The sequence below is a fragment of the Triturus cristatus genome, chromosome 1_1, assembly GCF_964204655.1.
Source record: "Triturus cristatus chromosome 1_1, aTriCri1.1, whole genome shotgun sequence".
Classification (NCBI taxonomy): Eukaryota; Metazoa; Chordata; class Amphibia; order Caudata; family Salamandridae; genus Triturus; species Triturus cristatus.
Window position 1 is genome coordinate 1257374231 of NC_140579.1, and position 23460 is coordinate 1257397690.

Genomic DNA, 23460 nt, shown 5'->3' on the forward strand with positions numbered 1-23460 from the left:
CCCAGAAGTAGCCTTTCAAACCTGTCTCAGGCCTGCCACTGAAGGGCCTGTGTGTGCAGTTTACTGCCACTTTGACTTGGCATTTAAAACTACTTACCAGCCTTAAAACTTCCCTTTTATTACGTATAAGTCACACCTAAGGTAGGCCCTAGGTAGCCCTAAGGGCAGGGAGCTATGTAAGTAAAAGGTACAACATGTACTTTTATGCTTTGCGTACCCTAGTATTGAAAAATAACCAAAATTATTTTTTCACTACTGTGAGGCCTACTCCTTTCATAGGCTAGCATTAAGAATTCTTTCAAACACTTTTAATCTAGAATCCGTGGTTAGAAAGGAATAGCTGAATTGTATTTCATCTCTTTGAAAATGGTAATGATAAATCCTCTTTAGTGGTAAAGTTGGGTTTGACATTACTATTTTTGAAATGCCCCTTTAGAAAGTGGACATTTCTCTGCTCTACACTTTGTGTGCCTGCAGCCTGTCTCCAATAAACGTCTGGGCTGGGTGACAGCTACATTTTGTGCATTCCTTCTAGATAGCAGAAACACAGGAAGTTGAGGTTAATCTCCATTCTGAGCACTCATCTGCATTCATCTGCATTCTGATGGGTCTACCTGGGTAGAGAGGAATGGGAGGGACTGACACACTTCAATAAGTACTGATTCGCCCCCCACAGATTGCCTGGCAGACAGGGCTGGATTGAAAGAGATCCTTGTGCACTTCAGAGAGTTGCTTTGATGTCACCCCCTACATCAAACGCACTTTGAGTATAATTACTGGGGCTCTGACCCTACCAAGTCAGTACACCACTGAATCTGAAAAGATCTCTGCTGGAGTAAAGACTGCTGTGCTGTAAGGTTTGCCTGACTGACTCTTCTGAGGAACTTCTTCTCTGCTTTGCTGAGCTGCCCTGCTGCCTGATGATCTCTGCCATGCTGAGGGCAAGGACTGGACCCATCTCACTTGAACCCAGAGTGACTCCAAGGGCTTGCTGGCTTGCCTCATGTTTTCTGAAGTCTCAGGGACACAAAGGACTTCCTGCAATGCTGATGGTGCTGCTGGACTCTGCCATCTGTGAGTCCTACCCCTGCCTGGGGTGCTCTCTCTAGTCCTGAGACTCAGAAGTGGGTTCTGTAGCTGTTTTGCTACAAAACCGACACATCATCACCACTGCACCAGTCGGAACCAATGCATTGCCCTTCAAAGCCAACACAGAGGCTTTTCGACAACAGTGGTCCCACAGCCAGCATGGCCTGATGATGACACTCTGTGCATCTCAACGATGATGCAGTGCATTCATCTGTATAGAGCTTGACGACCACATGGGTACCCACTGAGTAAATCGGAATGGACACATTGTGCTTTCTACCCTGATGCTTGCTCCATCCAAGGTACTTTTTCAGTGGGACCTGCGGGATTTTTGTAGCCATACTTCCCTCCATCGTGGTCAGTCTGAACTTTGGATTTGTACCGGCCCCTCGCAACCTCAAGTAACCTTTTGACTGTTAGTGACTTCTAAGCACTATTTTTGCATTCATCTCCAGGCGCAGGCCTCAGAGGGATGGCCCAACCCATCCACCTCTGGCCTCTGACGTGCGCAGACTGGCCTGCCCTTAGCCCGGGCTTTGCCCGAGAGCATCTCTCGCTGCGGGCACCCGGATCTGCGTATGAGCGCCTCCTGGCACGAAAAACATTGTTGGCACCTCCTGGCGCTTTGAACTGTGGGGGATGAAGTCCCCAGAGATGCAGCAACACTTCCCAGCGGTAACAGGCTCCCGCATTGCAGGGGCCTGGATCTGCTTATTAGCGCTTCCCCGGCACGAAAAACGCTTTGGCACCTCCTAGCACTTTGAACTGTGGGGGTTGAAGTCCCCAGAGATGCAGCAACACTCCCCAGCAGTAACGGGCTCCCCAATAGATTATGGTATCAACCTTTTTTTTTTTTTTTAAAAAGAGTTCACTACTGGTATGACGCTCCACGCACTCCTGACTGGCAGTGGTCAGCACTGGTAAGCCCGAAAATGGAGTTTCAGTTCTGGGTACACTGAAGCATCAGGGCCTGTTGCTGATCGGTATACAGTGAATGCCAGAAGGTAATCCTTCATGACAGCTACCCTCGATTGTGAAATGCTGCTGCTGCCCCCTCGGCCAAGAGGCCTAGAGAGACAGAGGGGCAAGTGAGCGGGCACACTGATGAGCCGCAAGCTGCACCCATCCTAGTTGGGCCACTTCTGCAGACTCACCGGGCACACACTCAGCGGCCGCACCTAATAGCCTCCCGCGCTCACTGCTCCCCAATGCCCACTCACAAACTCTAGCCGCTCTAGCCACCGCCTTAATCACTCATGGTTCTCCAATGTAGGGGGGCCACATGGGCCTGCCGTGTAGTGCACTGCAGCTTTTTTTGGAGCTCAGCTGCTCCACTCTGCTGCCTCGCTCCGTCACCACGAAAACCTGGATTGGAGTCTGACCCGATTTGTCTTATTTACCAGGCAGCAAAAAGCCACTGTATGTGTATCAAGAGTACATTAGGGACAGCAGTTCAATATACTTTGTATGCAAGTGTAGGGTGGGGTGTTGTGATGGGTTTTACAGTACAACAGCGCTAGGGTTTGACCCAGAAACACACTTTGGCATTATCTATCCTATACCATTCATCTTCTTACAGCAGGATTGCATTGTCATCTTATGAAATATGTTGAGGAATCTGTCTCTACATGTGTCATGGCATGACACCCATCAAGGTCCCCCTACCTGCACATAAACAATCTTCCCTTCAACGCAGACACCCTGGCACTATGGTGCAAGGGGGCCTGCATTGGCACTAGGCTGCTAAATTTTGCACAAGCGCAGGGTGGAACACAGGGCTGCATCATATTGTTGACAATGAGGTGCAGCCATGTCTCCGAATTAGCAGAGCGTGGTGTTGAGCTAAGGAGGCTAATGCAACGCACCGCCACTTCTCTGGTCAATATGCCCCCTTGCTTGTTAATGTAGCCCAGAGTTAGGAGACACATGAATGGTCAATTGTCCATATATTTACATATTTGTATGTGCATGTATGCTGGATCACAAGTCACGTACACCACCATTATGTGTCTTTATATGTATTCAGCAGCTAAAGTGACGTGGATATACCCTCAAGTACCTTAAAATCTGGAATTTGATCTGCACACAGTTTGGGAGGACACTGAGACCTATTTAGATGAGCAGCGGAAACATTGGTCCCCACCCCCCACTGTCCCTGGTTATTACTTACCCTATTGCTGATGTAGTTGGTCTTATTCAGCACTGCCCTGTCCCTCAACTCCAACCACCGACCCAACCCAGATGACCACGGACACCAGTTCCTCCTAGTCATCCAGCTCCTCCCATGGCACTGAACTCCCAACTCCAGTCTGCAGTGTTGCCTGCCGATTGTTGGACAGTTTCTGCTTGGTCTTGCATCTGGCATCATGCCAGCACTTCTTGCAGTTGGCCACTGTACTCTTGACCTCTACTACTGCATTCACTTTGGTCACAATGGACTGCCAAATGGCATTTTTGGTTCCCAATGACACCCTGGAGCTGACAAAGAGCTGGTGTGGTTTCTCTGTCAACTCCGCAATCAGGATCTCATTTTCCTGCTGTCTGAATCTGGTTTTCCTCTTCCTCTTCCCCTGGGACTCTGGCTGGTCCTCCTGACTGTTCAGGGGGTTAGGGGGTTAGGGGGTTTGTTGTCTCCTGCTGAACTGGATCCAGCCTGCTTCATTTTGCTTCAGGTAAAGTTTCTTTTTTTTTTGGTGCTTCGAGTGCTTCTTGTAGTGTATTTTTGCCATGAAGTGTGAAAAAAGTGACGTGACGCTAACTAATGTGAGTTTTCTGGCTGCTGACTGACCGGCCGTCACTTTTTACACATTAGCAGCAAGATTTTTATCGCAATGAAGTTCGTGTTGACAACATTTGCCTCCGCCATGTAGCGACGTATTGTAAATATATCGGAACCATGGCCATAGTTTTCGGCAGTACGTGCAGTAAGAAAATTGGCGCTGACGTTAGCGTTAGTTAGTGGTAAATCTTGTAAATATACCCCCTGGTGTTCATATAAAGCTCTCTGATCATTCAGGTCTAGTTTGCGCTATATGAAACTACCACATTATCACATGAAGGGAATCTAATTTACAAGGCAATGGCTTTTCTTACACCACCTGCTCTGTTTGATAACATTTGACATCATGAAAAGGTCAAATCTAGGTTCGACATGGCTATAATAAATCAATAAAGTTGACAGTTTCAAAGTGCTAGAAGAAACATCAGACAACAATGTAACAAACTTGATCAGATACCTTTAAGAGGATAGGGTCACCTCACAGAGTCAAAAAATATATGAATGAAAATCTGAAAGCACATCAAAAGCTGAAAGATGTACTGTCAAAAATGTTTGACCCGGTTATGAATATTGTCTATGAAAGGCACACTTTTAACAAAGTTGACTAAATAAAAGGCGAAATAATGAAATAATATGTTGCTTATCTAGAGAACATACTAAAGCATTGGAATTTTTGAAATTTCATTCATAACCAAGCCACACGTCTATGCCTCATACATAGCCGCCTGTCCAAATCGTTCAGATTTTCAAATATTTACTCAAAGGCATATGTGTTGGAAATAGCCCTCTTGGCAGGGTTACCCCAAACATTTTGCCTTACGCCTCCTTTTTACCAACCCTCTTTTTGTTGGTTTTAGGACTTTGAGCACTTTACCACTGCTAACCAGTGCTAAAGTCTATTGCTCTATTCTCTTAAAATGATATAATTGATTTACACCTGTTTGGCATATTTGATTTATCATCTACGCAGAGCCTGTACTTCAAATGCTAAAAGTAGGCTTGCAGCACTGAGTGTACCACCCCCAGAAGTAGCCTTTCAAACCTGTCTCAGGCCTGCCACTGAAGGGCCTGTGTGTGCAGTTTACTGCCACTTTGACTTGGCATTTAAAACTAATTCCCAGCCTTAAAACTCCCCTTTTATTTCATACAAGTCACACCTAAGGTCGGCCCTAGGTAGCCCTAAGGGCAGGGAGCTATGTAAGCAAAAGGTACACCATGTACTTTTATGCTTTGCGTACCCTGGTATGGACAAATACCCAAAATTATTGTTTCACTACTGTGAGGCCTACTCCTCTCATAGGCTAGCATTGAGAATTCTTTCAAACACTTTTAATCTGGAATTCGTGGTTAGAAAGGAGTAGCTGAATTATATTTCATCTCTTTGAAAATGGTAATGATAAATCCTCTTTAATGGTAATGTTGGGTTTGACATTACTATTTTAGAAATGCCCCTTTAGAAAGTGGACATTTCTCTGCTCTACACTTTGCTTTGTGCGCCTGCAGCCTGTCTCCAATAAACGCCTGGGCTGTGTGACAGATACATTTTGTGCATTCCCTCTAGATACCCAGAAACACAGGAAGTTGAGGTTAATCTCCATTCTGAGCACTCATCTGCATTCATCTGCATTCTGATAGGTCTACCTGGGCAGAGAGGAATGGGAGGGACTGACACACTTCAATAAGTACTGATTCGCCCCCCACAGATTGCCTGGCAGACAGAGCTGTATTGACAGGGATCCTTGTGCACTTCAGAGAGTTGCCTTGATGTCACCCCCTAGATCAAAGGCACTTTGGGTATAATTACTGGGGCTCTGACCCTACCAAGTCAGTGCACCACTGAATCTGGGAAGATCTCTGCTGGAGTAAAGACTGCTGTGCTGTAAGGTTTGCCTGACTGACTCTTCTGAGGAACTTCTTCTCTGCTTTGCTGAGCTGCCCTGCTGCCTGATGATCTCTGCCATGCTGAGGGCAAGGACTGGACCCATCTCACTTGAACCCAGAGTGACTCCAAGGGCTTGCTGGCTTGCCTCATGTTTTCTGAAGTCTCAGGGACACAAAGGACTTCCTGCAATGCTGATGGTGCTGCTGGACTCTGCCATCTGTGAGTCCTACCCTTGCCTGAGGTGCCCTCTCTAGTCCTGAGACTCAGAAGTGGGTTCTGTAGCTGTTTTGCTACAAAACCGACATATCATCACCACTGCACCAGTCTGAACCAATGCATTGCCCTTCAAAGCCAAAACAGAGGCTTTTCGACAACAGTGGTCCCACAGCCAGCATGGCCTGATGATGACACTCTGTGCATCTCAGCGATGATGCAGTGCATTCATCTGTATAGAACTCGACGACCACGTGGGTACCCACTGCGTGAATCGGAATGGACACATCATGCTTTCTACCCTGATGCTTGCTCCATCAATGGTACTTTTTCAGCGGGACCTGTGGAACTTTTGTAGCCATACTTCCCTCCATCGTGGTGAGTCTGAACTTTGGATTTGTACCGGTCCCTCGCAACCTCAAGTAACCTTTTGACTGTTAGTGACTTCTAAGGACTATTTTTGCATTTATTTATTAAAAATTCATATCTCGACTTCTACTGATTGGACTTTTGTTTTGATTTTTGCTTTACTGAGATAAATATTCTCTATTATTCTAAACCTGTGTTTTTTTGTGGTGTTTTCATTGTGTTACTGTGTGTGTGTTGCACAAATTCTTTACACACTGCCTCTTAAATTGAGCCTGACTGTTTGTGCCAAGCTACCAGTGGGAGATCACAAGTTAATTTAACATGTGTATCCTGCTTACCCTGACTAGGATTGTAGTCCCTACCTGGACAGTGTAAAAACCTCTGCCAACTAGAGACCCAATTTTTAACAATATGTATATCAGATTATTTAGTGTCAATGGTCAGGGCCGAGAAGAAAGTGAAAAGGTAAGCGATATTGAGGTGATCAAGCAGAGCCTGTCTACCTGAAGTACTGGGTTTTTAAAGCACAGCGGTGCAGGGGAACACACCCTAAGACTTCGAGGTCTTCCTGTTTCAGACCCACAGAAACACAGAGTCTTCTAGGTGAAGTCAAAGATCAATTTATTGGCTGCAGACCAATTACAGGTGTCCGAGAAGTACAGTACAATGTATGTTCTCAGGAGACTGCTTAAACTTACAGAAACGGCCTTCTCCTTATATACAAAATATCATGCTTCAGGCACACATTCCTTGTTTTACGATATGGTCATTCACATGTATTCATTACAAACGAAAAGGCAGAGTCATGATGACCATCCCACATTCCAGTTAGGCCGCCCACAATTATTTACCCAGCGAGGCTCAGATCCCACATCAGATATCCACAGACCCCAATAAACACGGGCATCTCCTGTTTGTAAAACAAGCCATAAAGCAGGAAGAGTCAGGTGTGAAAGAGATTAACCGGAGGCTTGTGTGGGATGAAAAGGCTTTATGGTGTGTCAAACCCTGATGCTAATCACAGGTGGCCATAGGACGGGGAGCTCGTGGGACCGGACTGACCTGGGGCAGCGGAGCCAAGCTGCACAGGTCACAGAGAAGTCAAACAGAAGGTACATGTGTTCTAAAGGCCCGTACTTGTTCGTAATGTGTAGCCTATGTGAGGGCAACCATAAGATGGCCACCGCTCCAAGATGGAACCCACGAAGCCAATGTAAAATATCGTATACACAGTGCATTTATTGATATAACGTTATACAAAGCACTTGTACATACCGCATTGGCCATTCGCGGTTCGCTAATACCGGAATAGGCAGGGTAGGGCCCTGCCTCCTACGCGGTCCCAAATTCTAAAATACCACATACCAGAACAAAAAACAGTTTGTGAAGTACAAGTCTGTAAGCACACATGAAAGTACAGATGTAAAAGTAAAAGGAGCAGAGAACATTATATTGCTAGGGGCAAACAATCCTTCATGAAGCTTAATGGCCAGTTATGGGACATTTTTCCAAAAGCTGTGGCAAGGAAAATCACTTTCAGGTGTGGTGTGGCTGCTCCAACACAGCCAATACAGAAAACACAGTAACTTATTCTGGAGCAACCCTGTATTCTACAGAATCTTGGTGAATCATACTGTATAGACAAAATGGTTATGTCAGACCAATCTCTAAAATTTAGGGTTAAAGAAGTGATTGCCAAACAGTGAAACTTAATAAAAGATGAATTTAAGACAAAAGAAAACCTCCATTTTTTTTTTCAAGAGAGGAAAGAACTTTAATTGGAAGGTTAGAACTTTTCTAAATAGGGTTTTTATCTATAAAAGATAAAGTGAAATATTAGACTTTAGACTATCACTTTTTCTTTTCTGCTCCTAATGTATGCTCTGTTTTTGTTGGTGCTTCAATTGTGGTCATTCATTGTTCATACTAGATTCTATTTGCTGTACTTGGGCTGCTCCCAGCAATCCAGCTAAGGATACCAACTTAATTTTTATCCTCTAATGCCAAATTAATTCACATATATAGTTTAGTTTGTTTTTAAATGTTACACTTTACATTTTGCTTCTTTATTTATATATAGTTTATTTTATCTGCAAATGTTATTTAATTTTCTAAACGGTCGCGGACCACCAGGGCTCCATGAACTACATGTAAAGAACCACTGACTTAGAGGAATCTGACCATGATGCAATGATTGACGTGTCATAGGACAGGTCATATAGAACCAAAGTCATGATCAAAGGTTGCTTAATTTTTTTTTCCCTATCTTAATTCATTTTATTATTGTTTTATTTTACTTTAATGGTAAATGGTAATTGCATACTGCACATATCCCATTGGAATGTAGTCCCAGCTGTGGGTAGGAGGCCCATACATAGTCCTCTTTAATCTATAATCTGCCATGTGTGGGACAGTGCAGAATTTCTGCTTACCCATGTCCCTGTAGTAATATCATTTTAATGTGTATTATATGCAGCAGATTAGCTCTTAAGTATATGTAGACATATCACCTTCTTCTTTGTGAACGTTGGATGTGCATTGAATTAGTGAACTTTTTTAACGAAAACAAACAACTGGATCCAGAACGCATGCCTTCTGAAAAAAATGGTGCACTGTCTGAGCAGAAACGTGCTGTGCATGTTTATGCAGCAAATGCTCTGGGCTTCCTAGGATGCAGGAGGTGTATAATGCACAAAACATGGATTTATGCTGGAGAAGGTGTAATGCAGCCTGCATGGAGAATGGGGAAAGTGCGCATGACTGGTTTGAGCAGCAAACAGTCATTGCGCACATAGGAGTGGGCAAACCACATCTGCTCTGCCCTGCTCCGAGAGCAGAGCTGCCCCACACACCCATCCGGCTGCAAAGCAGCACAAACATAAAATGATAATAACTTCAAGTTATTATCATTTTATGTTTTTGCTTCTCGCACTGCTTGAAAGCAGTGGGGCGACGCTCCCCTGCCATAGCATGAGGAGCCGCCACTAGCTCTGGGTCAAAGTCTGATGAGGAGAAAAAAGTACAGGTCCCCAAAAATGAGTGTTGGTGGGCCTCACCTGCAACCACCGGCTCATTTTAAGCTCTGTACACGCATATTTAGACGATTCGGTTTTAAGTGTGTGCAGTGTAAAAACATTAATATCCTACCATGGTAACACCCACAACACACAATAGTAACGGCTAATAATAATAATAACTATAACGAGAGTAAAAATGATAACCGGATTATGCATACTGAAAATAACAATTGAAATGATAATATTAACACTGCGCTGTTATACTAAGAGTTGTACATATCATCATAACACCACCAGCCTGACATTAAATATGTAGTACTGCCATTAGGAACATTCAACATTATAAACATTGAAAACACATACATGCTGTGAAGCGGCTAGTATTATGTATTGTTTATTGTAAGCAAATGTTTCCGTGTCGCCTGCTCTTCTACTATATGTTTAGCACGTTCATTGTTCCCTTTATTATCCGCTTCACTTCGTTTTGTGGATTCGGCTTGTTTCGGGCTCGCCTCGTTTAACTTGGGTGTTTCTTTCCATAGTTAGGCTTGGCAGGTCGAGAGTAACGCTGAGCTTGAGCGTCTGGCTGCCTATCGCTCCCGAGGGTCCCCTGCTGCCCGTGTTTTGGTCTCTGCTGCATCCTCAGTACATCATCGCGCCTGGCCGTGTGCCTCCCTTGCCGTGCACCCTGGTCTCATTGTTCAGTCCTCGGTGTATCGTTGCAAAGGACCAGTTGCTGCTCATCATCCGTGCATCGGGACTTCTGTCTCTGCTTCTTCGGAGCTGCTGCTTCGGTGCTGCTCCATCCAACTCCGGTCCAGGCTTGACTCCAGCTGCTGCACATCATGGGAAGAGTCAGTGGCATCATGAAATGCATCAGGTACCTGCTGTGCGCCTTCAACTTCATCTTCTGGGTGAGTTAGTGCACGGGGCCTCGTGCGCCTTATCCCAAAGTGTCAGCACCAAGTGGTGCCCGGTCCTCGTTGTAACTTATCAGGAGGTCTGTGAGATATGACTCAAGCCCCATCCCGATAAAAGTGCAGGAGCAGTGATTACCCAGCTACCCGAACTGGGGAAACACTTACTCCAGTATCCCATCGTTTGGGGTTCAGTGTGTGGCAGTGGAAAGGGGGTGGAGTCACGAAAAGCAGAGTTTGAAAGCCAATTTATACATTTACTTTTTTAAAAGCTTACCGCAAAGTATCAGTAAATCATTAGTTGCTTATTTACTTGGTCACCCAGAGCTGCAGTTTAAAATATCTTATAGTGTTAAGGCACCTGTTCAGATATTCTTTGTGCGCCCAGCCATTTTGAGGGGATAATAATAATGCTAAGATAACTCTGGTTGTTAATGCACTTGCTGGAGAGATCAGTGTTTTGTCTAGTCAGAGTTTTGTACAATAGTGCAGCGGGTTAATGTGCCTGCTGCAAAGCACATCATGTAACATGCAGATCACAGATTTTATTTTATGTAGATATGTAAGTGCGCTACTTCATTTTGACATTTTCCATTTTGTTACTTTAGTTTATAAATTGCAATCCTACTAATCTAGCAAACTAAGCTCTGAACCAGCATCAAGGAGCTGCATGCAAACTGCAAGGCATAGGCTAGAATCTTATTGATTTTTTCTCGATCTGTCATTATTCTAAGTTTGCCAAAAAGGGTTCCTTTGGGTAATAATAAAGTTATATTAATACAGACAATTCCCAGCCATTGCTTCACTTTTTAAATCTTGACGTCGTGTTTATCTTGACCTTGCACTCAACATATACTGCCAGTGCCTGCCAGTAAGGACGATGTGTTACTTACTCCTTCACCTTGTAATCTTCGCTGTTTTCTGACTTTTCCTGTACATTGACTTACACACTTGTACGATATATTTGCTTCTGAATATTGTGTGGGTTGCACGTAAAGTGTAATGACACTGCATTGAAATGAGTAGTGAGATCAGAAAATCAAAAAAAATTATACTGCTATTTAAACCATTATTCGGGTAAATATTAATAGCTACAGATGGATGGGACATTCTTACTGTGCATTCATATTTATTATGCACATAGCTTGAACAAGGCTCTAGTTAATTCCCAGCCAGGATGATACTCGAACAAAAAGAGACTGATGGCCCTTTAAATAGGCATTTGTTTTGGGTCCAGTTGGAAGTGAATATTAAGTTCCCTCAATGTACATGCACCGCTCAATGTGTCCCCGTATCAGAAATTCAGTATATTTAACTGGGGCCTGCGCTTATCTGGCGCAATAATATCTGCTGGATCCAGGATCTGGTGGGATTCCCTGAATTTCCTGCTCTGCCCATTGGCCCCTATAGTATTCTACAAGAGGGCCGCGTACCCATTTATCAGGGTCACAAACCGTCTCATATGCACTCTTAAAATAAGCTAAGAGCATGGAGTAGTCCTTGTTCCTATTTCAGTTTGCCAGGGGCATCCACATAACACCTGTTGTGTGCTATTATAACCTGTATAGTACCTGAAGTACCCATTGCACCTGCGCTGGCAGGACCTTCTAGGGACATAGAGCATCTCCTACCTCATTCCAGCTTTACCGAAGCAGCGATCATTCCCTCTGTCGTATACAGTAACTTCACATGCCAGTGGCTGGAGTATGCCATACGCACCACCCGCAGCGCTTCAGTGTAATGAGTGCCCACAGAGTGGTCAGAATCCTTTCTGGAACCCAGGTGGCCTATCTCCTCCTGATCCTTTCCCACAGCGGCACCCACCTCGCCACTGTCCTCTCCCATACAACCACTCACTACCACCAGTGCTTAATTTGAGCCGGTGGATTCCGGTGCTCAGCACCGGCACTTAATCATCAACACCGGTACTTGTAGTGTGAACTCGACCCAAAGCGCTTTCCATGAGCACCAGTTAATGACACTTTCTTTTTTTAGACAAAGGGAGAAAAATTGATTTGCCCAGAATCACAGAAGGTTGAGCAGATGCAGAGACTCGAACCTGGTTCCCCAGCTTGGTAGTCAGCAGCTCTGGCCATTATGAAACATCCTATCCCCACTTGTAGGGTTTCATGGTTAGTAGAGGGTTCTGTTTTAGGTGGCGCTAACAGGACAAATGGGCCGGTGCAAGCTGCCTCCTGAGGAGAGCTACGGCACTTATTTCTTTTACAAATTAACCACTGACTACCCTAAATCCACCAGAAATATACTGTCAGTATTTAGCACTGTAGAGCAACACTGAATTGGGCAACACGACTTTTATGAAAATATTACATTTATTCCAGACAGTAGGTACTGTCCTGATAAAAAAAAAATGTGTTCCTGGTGTGGATGGACTGCTTCTTCCCACTCGCCAGTATTATCGAATGCCTGTGTAGTAACACTTGCTCTGTTAGGCAATGGAGTGAATGGACCAGGGCCAACTTATTATGGGCCAGATTTGGCAGTACAAGCTTAGGGCAGGCCAGAATCCTCTCATTAAAAGTGAGGGTTTCTTTCAGAGGCAGCGGCGTGCTGCTGTGGAGCACTTTTTCGTCACAGTTAGGCTCGCACTTTATATATTCAGTGGCGGCATTGTTTATGGTAATTACAGAAACCTCCCAATCTATTTGTGGTGAAATCTGAAATGTTGTATCATGCTACTTCCGGGAGCATTGCTTGCATGTCTGAGGGTGCTCCTTTATGAAGCTGCACCAGATGAAGTGAAGCCAGGTGTGTGTGATATCTAGTGCACTGTAATGAAGGGCTGCCTGCTGCAACATTTTTGTTTGCTAAGATCCTGTTTAGAATAACCCTGGGCGATGAACTCTGCCCCGCTCGCGTTAGACAGAGTTTGTGGAGTTCAGTTTTTTTCCTCGCTCGCATTCACCAACGTCAAGTTGGCGAGCGCGAGCAAGGAAAATCCACCTCCCGCTGAGATTTTTCCTTGTTCGCGATTGCCAACATCAAGTTAATGAGCGCAAGTGTGGAAAATAAACCTCCTGGCAAGATTTCTCAACGCCGGGGGTCAGGTTTCTCATTGTGAGTGGTCGCGTATGCTCGCGTTCGCTTGCGTTTAGAAACTGCCCGTTCACGTTGAGAAAGCTGCCACTCGACTAAAAAGCTACTCGAGTGGCAGAAACGGTAAGCTTGCGCTGTGCATGGTGCTGTTCACGATGATTGCACAGTGCGGACAAGCATCCAGCATTGTGCAATCACCACGAACGGCATTTTTCTACCGTACTCCGCCACTTGCGGAGCTCCGCGTAGTTCGGCGGAGGTTTTTTTGCACTTCACATAGCTTTGTGTAGTGCAACTCTTTGACGTATTGGGAGCAATATGCGTCTTTGTGAGAGATCCATAGTTAGATAGAGTTTGGTAGAAAAGGGAACTGGGCCACATAGATAAGAGGAATTGATCAAGATCACACTATTTGTTCTAGGGGGACGCAAACATAAACTAGGGGCCTTAAATATCAAAGGGGTTTTACCCGTTTTGAGTTAATGGGGAAATACATTGATACATAAGAGCCTGTTGGTCATATGTACGTTGCTATTTACTCACATTGGTGGCCACAGAATAATCCATTGGGGGGGGGAGCAAAAAAAGGGAGGTTTGCAAAAAGCATTTTGCCCACTCAAGTTCGGATTTGAATTTTGGGAAGCAAAGTAGAACAACCATTTGCAAGGCAATAGGTCTTACATTTGCGAAAGTTTATGTTATTGGCATTGTAAATGACAATGCCTTTTATTTATCTGTTTTAAAAACCAAAACGTAAATAAAATACATTGTCACTTACAATGATAATAGCTCAAACTCTCACAAATGCAAGACCTTTTGCATTGCAAATGCTTGTTAATAAGTATTTTGGTTTCCTGGATGTCCATGCCTCTTGCTGCCTCACTCCAAGCACGCTGAAAGGGAGGGGTTGGGGAAGGGAAATGCTGCGGTTGGTGGGGGGAACGCTGCATTTATTCTCGGAGGGTTGGGGAAGGGCTCCAAAAAAACAACAACATTTGTTTGTGAACTTTACAATTATTATTTTTTTATAAAAGCGCCCCATGCCGTATTTTCACTTTAAGGGTGGCTGCGCCCCTTTCTTTAGGCACTGCTCAATGTATTGAGCTTGACAAGCAAGACCACTGACTTATTATCTGTGAAATTGCTCTCCCACCCTCGCAGCTCCACCATCAAGTGAGGCCCTCCTGAGCCCCTGCACTCTCGAGTGTTGGTGTTCGAGGCCCTCCTCCCTCCGCAGGCTATACCTGCGCCTCATCCCTGGTGGTTCAGTGGACTTTTCACTCTTTCTCTTGCTCCATTTTTCTGCTTGCTTTTTCCTTTCACCTCTTTCCTTTCACCTTCGTTTTTCACCCTTTCACTGCCACTCTCTTTCTATCACTTTGCATCCTCCTTTTCACTTTTACTCTGTTTTCACTCTACTCTTTATTCTGAGCACCTCTCTCCCATTTTTTCCCGCCGCGGCTGCCCCCACGGCCCCTCCCCCTCCAGCGTGACCAGCCCAAGCCAGTTTCCCCTCCCCGCCCGCCCTCCCCAAATCCTACTTAATGGCAGCCGCAGGCAGCGGGCGTGCAGCTGGGCCCCCCCCGGCGTGGCAAAGGCAATCCCATCTGCACCCATCCGTGACCCGAACGCGACCAGCGCATGGAACCCTGGACCTCCGAACCGCCAACGCTACAACCCAGTGGCACTCTACGCACTCAACCCAGGTCACAACAACAACTGCAAACTAGCATCACCAGCCGACACCCATGGACCCTTCAGCTGTCACCTCTGCCGCCACTCCTACAGCACCGCCAAGACCACAGATCCAGTGCAACCCGCCCGTAACAACGCTACCGCACCAAATACCCTGCAATGCATCCTCCTCAACATCCAATCCCTCCACAAACACGCCACCGAAATCTGGGACCTCCTCGACAGCACTATCCCAGACATCGTATTCTTCACTGAAACCAGGACCAACACCACCTCGGGACCTGACTTCGCCATCGCCATATTCCAAGGATACAAGTTCACCCGGAAAGACTGCCCTACCCGCCCTGGGGGAGAATCGCCATCGTGCACAAATCCACCCTCCGACTGAGCACACCCTCCGACTGAGCACACTCTCCGACAAGCCCACAGACCTGATGGAACACCTATACTTCAAGATACATGCCAGCCCTACCACCACCATCTGGGTAACCCACATCTACCGACCCCTCGGACCATTCACCAACACCATCATGGACAGCATCACCCCGCAGGCTATCGTGTCCACCAACTACACCTTGCTGGGAGACCTCAACTTCCACCTCGACAACCAACAAGACCCTAACACCACATTCCTCCTGGACAACCTTCACAACATAGGACTCTGCCAGATCGTGACTGAGCCAATGCACTCAGCAGGACACACCCTTGACCCCATTGTCACCAAAGGAAACCCCATCACTTTCAGCCACACCACCGAACTCCTGTAGACAGACCATCGCTGCATCCATTTCACCTTCAGAACACCCACCATCCACGGAACCCAGCACCTGCTCCCACACAGAAATTGGACTAAAATCACTGACAACCAGCTCACCACCTCACTCGGCAACTCCACCCCAACCATCGCAGACAACGACAACCCCAACACCGCAGCCGAACCTTGCACAGATAGATCTCCGACTGTGCCAACACCATAGCCCCCTTCAAGAAGAACAACAACACGCACGTCAAGAAAGCCAGCTGGTTCACCACCGAACTCCGAGAGTCCAGACGCACATGCTGCCGCCTCGAAAAGGCCTGGAGGAACTCCAAATCTACAGAAGCCCACAACAACTTCAGAGCCACCACCAACGCCCACCACCAACTCATCGGAGATACAAGTAAGAAAGCGATCAAAGACAGAATCTCCACGCATGTGCACAACAGCAAAGAACTCTTAAGCATCATCAAGGAGTTCTCCCAACCCATCAGCAAGTCTACAGACATCCCTCCCTCACAAGACCTCTGCAACAAACTCAGAACCTTCTTCCACCACAAAATCAAGAACATTTACGACAATTTCGACGAAGACAGCCAACACACAGAACCCTCACCAACCACCCTGACACCTTGAAGACAACGATTGACAGTTGTACAGCCCTCACCACCGAAGACACACTGAAGACGATGAAGTCAATCCACTCCGGGTACTCCATGGACACCTGCCCCCACCACATCTTCAACAGAGCCACTGATACCATCGCCCCCATGCTTCTCATACTTCAACCGCTCCCTCACAAACGCCTCCTTCCCCAATGACTGAAAGCATGCTGAGATCAACCCCCTCCTGAAGAAACGCTCCGTGAACCCCACTGACCTCAGAAACTACAGACCCATCTCCCTGCTCCTGTTCCCAGCAAAAGTCATCGAGAAAGCCATCAACTGCCAACTCGCCACCTTCATCGAAGAGCACAACATCCTTGACTCCCCCCAATCTGGCTTCAGAAAGAACCACAGCACGGAAACCGCCCTCCTCGACGCAACAGCCGACATCCGCTCCCTCCTGGACAGAGGAGAGACAGTAGCCCTCATCCTCCTCGACCTTTCAGCGGCCTTCGACACAGTCTCTCACCACACCCTAACACGTAGCCTTCACGACGCAGGGATCCGGGACAAGGCCCTCGACTGGATCCGCTCATTCCTCTCTGGCAGAACGCAGCGGGTCAGACTCCCTCCCTTCCTCTCAGACCCCACACCGGCCACCTGCTGAGTCCCCCAAGGATCCTCCCTCAGCCCCACGTTGTTCAACATCTACATGGCTCCGCTCGCCCCCATCGTCAGAACCCACGGACTCAACATTGTTTCATACGCAGACGACACCCAACTCATCCTCTCCCTATCGAACGAACCCAACGCAGCCAAACACAACTTTCAAGAAGGCATGGAAGCAGTCGCCAAATGGATGAAGAGCAGCTGTCTACAAATCAACAAGGTCAAAACAGAATACTCATCATGGGCTCACACCCCGATGCCTGGAACGACACCTGGTGGCCCCCGCCCTCGGAAGCCCGCCCACCCCCATGGACCACGCACGCAACCTCTGAATCATCCTGGACTCCGAACTCAAAATGGACAGCCAGATCAACTCCGTCGCATCCTCCTGCTTCCACACCCTCCGCTTCCTACCCAAAACCTTCAGATTGATCCCCCTCGAACACAGAAAGTCAGTCACACACGCCCTTGTCACCAGCAGACTTGACTATGGCAACGCACTCTATGCCGGAATCAACTAAACCTCACCCGCACTTCAAAACATCTAGAACACCTGCCACAACACTGCCACATCACCCAGCACCTGCGCATATTCACTGGCTCCCTATCGAGGCAAGAATCACCTTCAAGATTCAAACGCACACACACAATGCCCTCCACAACACCTGACCAGTATACCTGAATAGCCGACTCACATTCAACGCACCCCAAAGGACCCTACGATCAGCCCAGCTCTCCGACGCCGTGGTCCCTCGCACCAGGAAGTCCAGATCAGGAGGCCGCTCCTTCTCCTTCCTCGCGGCCAGAGCCTGGAACGCCTCCCCACTCCACCTCAGACAGACGACATCTCCAACTTCACGAGGGACCTCAAAACATGGCTCTTCGATAGACCTCCTCCTTGATGGACAGGGCCCTGCGCCTCCCACCAAAAGCAAGATCTTTACTCAGAAAGCGTGTGTTAGACTTGGCATATTTTGGCGTGTTTCCCCTGAGTTTTTGCTTTCTGACCTCCCGGTTTTGACTCTGTTTTTGTTGGCTTAGTGTCTCTGCGCACTTTTCTCACTGCTGATCAGTGGTAAAGTGCAAGTGCTCCTGTTGTAAACTGTGTTATGGATTGGTGTTTCCATGATTGGCATATTTGATTTACCTGTCAGTCCCTAGTAAAGTGCACTGCCTGTGCCAGGGCATGTAAATCAAATGCTGTTAGTAGGCTACAGTACTGGATTGTGCCACCCACACAAACAGCCTGTAAATGTAACTCTTGCCTGCCATTGCAGAGCCTGTGTGCAGTCTCGGACTGCCATGTCGATTTGGCAAGCCCACTTGCCAGGCCCTAACCTTCCCTTTTCTTACATGTCAGTCACCCCTAAAGTAGGCCCAAGGTACCCCTGTGGTACCAAAGGGGATGATGGACGGAGCGTTTGAGCAAATCAAACACTCACTTCCAGTCAACTGATCTGGGTTTAATCCATCATCATTCTTTAGCTCACTCCACCGCCCCAGTTCAGACATGGCCATGTGGGCAGGGTGCAGTGTATGTGAAAGGTAGCACATGCCCTGGTGTGTGTGTGGCATTTCATGATAGTGAATTACTGCCAATTTCGTTTTTCACTATTGCAAGGCTACCTGTTCCCATAGGAAAGAATGGGGAGTTTGTTTATAACATCTTATAGACATAACTGGCCTTGGGAACTAGGTAGAAAAATAAAGTTTAGGATGCCTGAACTCAGAATCTAAAGATGCACCTTTTAGTGAAGGTGATTTTTACATTCTGTTTTTAAAAATGCCACTTTTAGAAAGTAGGAAATTTCTTGCTCAGCCATTCAGTAGGCATCTGCTGGGGTTGTGGATTGACTGTCTGGGTTTTGGATGACAGGGGCTGGGGAGGAGCCGTGGCTCCGGATAGTCTAGGTGGGTCAGGAAAGAGCTGAATAGACCTGGCCTGCATTTAGAGTAGGGGGAGGAGATTTCCTTTCACCTGAATGGGCCTGGTCTGCCTCTAACAATGACATCTCCATCCCCTGCCAGGAAGCTGCACCAGTGAGGACAGAACTGGTTTTGGCTGTGTGAAGACACACTCTGCCTTCAGAGAACAAAGGATTTGGTGGTATAAATATTGGGGCCCAGACCCCAGAACTTTAGAACTCTTTTGGACCAAGAAGACTGCCAAGAAGAAGAGCTGGAGAAGCTGTGCGGAGGAACTACAACTTTGCTGAGTGCTTTGCTGTATTGGCCTGCAGTGTCTGCTTCTGTCTTTGGCAGTGAAAGGACTGGACTGAACTTCCTGCAATCTATTTTTGTGAGTTTCTCTAATGGCTTGAGGTAGAGCTTGCCGCCTGTTCAATAAGTCTCAGGAACATCAAAAGACTTCAAGTTCTTCTGCCCTCAGCACTGGGGGCTGTGTGTTTTGTGCTGCAAAAGAAGAAAAAGCAACCTGGCACCCTCTATGACGCCGCCACCGACTCCGTGTCCTGAAGGTACCGCAGAGGGCAGCGCTGCAACGCCGCACCGCGACTCTGGTCTCACCGACGACACCTGCTGACGCCGCCACCGAGCCGCTGCTCGCACCTCAACCTGTGGGCATCACACTCCGCATCGCCTCGCTTCACGACGCCGCCTTAGTATCCCCAACGACCCCGCTCCACTCCGAAATCGACGCTGCTGCCTGCACCGTGGTTCGAGGGCGCCGCTCGTAAAGTTACACGACGCACCGTCCTCATCCCGCACCGCAACCTTGGCCTACCGACACCAGCGCTTCAGCCAGGACGCCGCCGCTGCTTGCACCGTGACCTGCCAGCACCGCATCACTTCGCACTGCGACCCTGGTCTCACGACAATGCCATCTGATGCCGCCACCGAGCCGCTGCTTGCAACTCGACCTGAGGGCATCGCACGCCACACCGCTGCACTTCATACCACAGCACCCGATGCCTGCCGATGCCAGCGCTCCTGACTTCAACCACAAGGAGTTCGATCTGCAACGCGTGTGACTTCAAGGGCCCGACGACTCCTGCACCAACCTCTGGAACCGACGCCTGCAGACCCCGTGCTTTCGGAAGCTCAGCGAGAGGCCGTCGACGCCCTGCATTTCTAAAGGTACTGTTTTGCAAGTCTTCCCGACACCGTAGCTGGACCACGAAGCCGTGGTCAGCCAGAACTGTTTGGATTTGTTTGTTCATGATGCCGTGATAGCCCCAGAGGGAGCAATCGACTTCCAGGATCGGTTTTTCAAGGTTATTTTGATAACTGAAGATTTCTAAGTACTGTATTGTGGATTTTTATAGTTTTTGGTCTTGTCTTAAGTATATAAAAATATTGGATATTTCTCTAAACTGGTGTGGTTTCCTTTTGTAGTGCTTACACTGTTACTGTTAGTTATGTGCAAATGCTTTACACGCTGCCTCTAAGATAAGTCAGACTGCTCGTGCCAAGCTACCAAGGGAGTGAGCAGGGGTTATTTTAGGAGTGTAACTCCCTTATCCTGACTAGAGGGAAGGGTCCCTACTTGGACAAAGGTACCTACCTCTGCCAACTAGAGACCTCGATTTCTAACTGCGTGCTTTTAGTGACTTTGTGTAAATTCATTCAGATGTTTTAGAGAAATTACACTTTAAAAAAATAGTAATATCTGGATGGTTGGTCCTGCAGGAGTAAGTTCCCTGGTTAAAAGAAAGCATTCTGATTGGCATAGATGTTTTTTTTTTCCTGTTGGACCTTTCGGTCCTGTGGGACTGGTACTCGTCCTATGAGACCAAGTGATCTGATTGGCTGGCAGTAACTGAAACCAATATGTTGCAGCTGCCATATCAGTACTCAGGGACTCAATTCCCATGTTCGGTCTTTGAAAAAATAAAAACATACAAGGAGGCACAGTAGGGGGAATCCTAAACAGCTGACCCTTTGGGGCTTCCCGGGGCCAAAATTAAAAAAAGTGTAGGTCCCATGGCCCTCCTGTGTTGTCCCACTGGAGTACCGCGGGGTATCACAAGAGCGTTCAAGAGGTGCGAGTGGTAAAAAGTGAAGATTGTACTGTTCCACGGTACCTTAGAGTGCCATTTCTGTGGTAGTACCTCGGGAGCGTCAAAGTACCGCAAATAAAAAATAAAAAAATGGAAATTGTTGATTTGTGGTTCGTGAGGGGTTGACTGACTTTAGAGGGTTATTTTGCACTAGGTGTTTGGCATTCCACAGGGAGTTGGGTACCGGGCCTGCGGCCAGCTCCCCAACACGCATGGCAGTGCGCAGCTGGTGGTTGGCTGCCCAAGAGGGGCTGGGTGTAGGGCCAGGCGCTATGTCCTACTCCCTGCTGTGCAAGTCCAAATTCGTGTGCGATAAGGTGTTTGCCATCTGTTGGGGATCCAACTCTGGGCAAGTCCCTGCATCCAACTCCCTGCTGCGCACAGTCAGAAACATTGTTCAGTGAGGAAACTGGGTGAATATGTTTAAAAAATCGTATTTCATTGAAAAAACAAATAGTAACATTATAGTTAGGTATAGCAATAATATCTTACTTGACATTAAAAAAACTCGGAGATTCACTGAATAAAAAATAAAGGTTAATGTGAAATTATATTATGGTAAGGCACTAAGATTTTAGCTTTAAAAAAAAAAATCCTAGCACTTCGCTGAAAAAGCAAAGGTTACAGTGACATTATAGTTCTGTATAAAAACTGACATTTACAAAAAAAAAAACACTGAAATTTACCAGGTATACTGAACTACCTGTAACTTGTGCCACCACCATTCTTTGCTTATGATCTCACATATTACATCACCTGTGACATGTTAAATGACATAATTGATGACATCACTAATGACTGTTAAATGATTTCACTGTTCACATCACTGATGACATGCTATATTGCAGCATATATATATTCACTGAAAAAACCATAGGTTTCACACACGTTATAGTTAGGAATTAGCATTTAAAAAACCTTGCAAATTCACTGAAAAAACCAGAGGCTTCACACACGTTATAGTTAGCTGGACATTTCGCTCGTAAAAAACCAATGAAATTCCCCCGTTATAGGAATCCACTGCTGATGACGTCACATATTACATCACTCATGACATGGTCAGTGACATCACTCATGACATCACTGATGACATCACTGATGACATCATTCAGTGAGTATGTGTTTTTGAAAAATTTCAATATGTTTAATATATATATATAGGGAAAGGCCTGTTTAAGAATGAGTGGGTGTAAAAGTGTGTAAATGGATGATTTTCTGTGGTGCATAACATGATTCTTTAAGTTAGTCATTAAATGTATCTTACTGCAGACTAGTGACTAAACTGTGTAGATGTGTGTATGTGTCTGTATGTTGGTGTATAAGTGGCTGCATGGTTTTGAGAACAGCTATATGAGTCTCTATATGGGTAATTGATTGGTTGTCTAAGTATCTGTATGGGTTCATGAGTGTTTGTGTGGGTAGGGTGTGTGTCACTCTATGCATAGATGTGTGAGTGGGTGATTCTATGGGTGCATGGTTTTAAGACTGCATCTGTGATGGACTGTATGGTTGAGTGAGTGTTTGTTTGGGTGTGTTAGGGATTGAATGTATATCTCAGTAGTACATTTGTAACTTACTACATATGTGAAAGGCAGTATATGTGCGTGTAAGAGTATATAAGTGAGTAGATATGAGAGTGTGTGATTGTGAAAGTGACTGTATGGATGAGAGTGTGCTTGTATCAATGATTCTATAAGAGTGTAAGAATGTGATACTAATTTTATGAGTAAGTGAACTTGAGTGTGTTTCACTGCATAGGTGAGTAAATGGGACTGTGATTATTTCCATGACTGACTAGGTGTGAAAGTACCTCTATGGATGATTGGTGGTGTGTGAGTGTCTATATAGGTGTATAAATGCATATGATAGTTTTGTATGGAGTGACTGTAAGTATGAGTGACTGTACAGGTGAATGAGTGGAGGTGTATGTAGACCTAAGAGTTAATAATTGGGTATGTAGTTATTGGTATTGCAGTATGTATGGTTTTGAGAATGGAACTCTTCAATTTTTAGTTGGTGTATTAAAGGTTATATTAGGGTGTGTGAAGATGTGGTAATTTTTCACATGGATGACGTCATCAGTGATGTCATCAGTGATGTAATTTGAGATGTCATCAGTGATGTCATGAGTGATGTAATATGTGACGTCATCAGCAGTGGATTGCGGGCGCGCGAGTTATAGTTAGCTGAACTAACTATAACGGGGGAATTTCATTGGTTTTTTTACGAGCGAAATGTCCAGCTAACTATAACGTGTGTGAAACCTCTGGTTTTTTCAGTGAATTTGCAAGGTTTTTTAAATGCTAATTCCTAACTATAACGTGTGTGAAACCTATGGTTTTTTCAGTGAATTTCAAAGGTTTTTTAAATGCTAATTTTTGTATTTTTTAAT

The 23460-nt window shown here is 46.2% G+C and overlaps 1 protein-coding gene across 1 annotated transcript in view; it reads left to right on the forward strand.

Annotated features, from left to right (window-relative positions):
- Positions 1 to 9899: 9899 nt before the first annotated feature.
- Positions 9900 to 23460, forward strand: part of TSPAN2 (tetraspanin 2) — an 878201-nt gene continuing 864640 nt past the window's right edge. The window contains 1 exon segment of the mRNA XM_085652149.1: positions 9900 to 10263. Within this exon segment, the coding sequence (XP_085508275.1) occupies positions 10195 to 10263 (69 nt within the window). The 5' untranslated portion in view covers positions 9900 to 10194.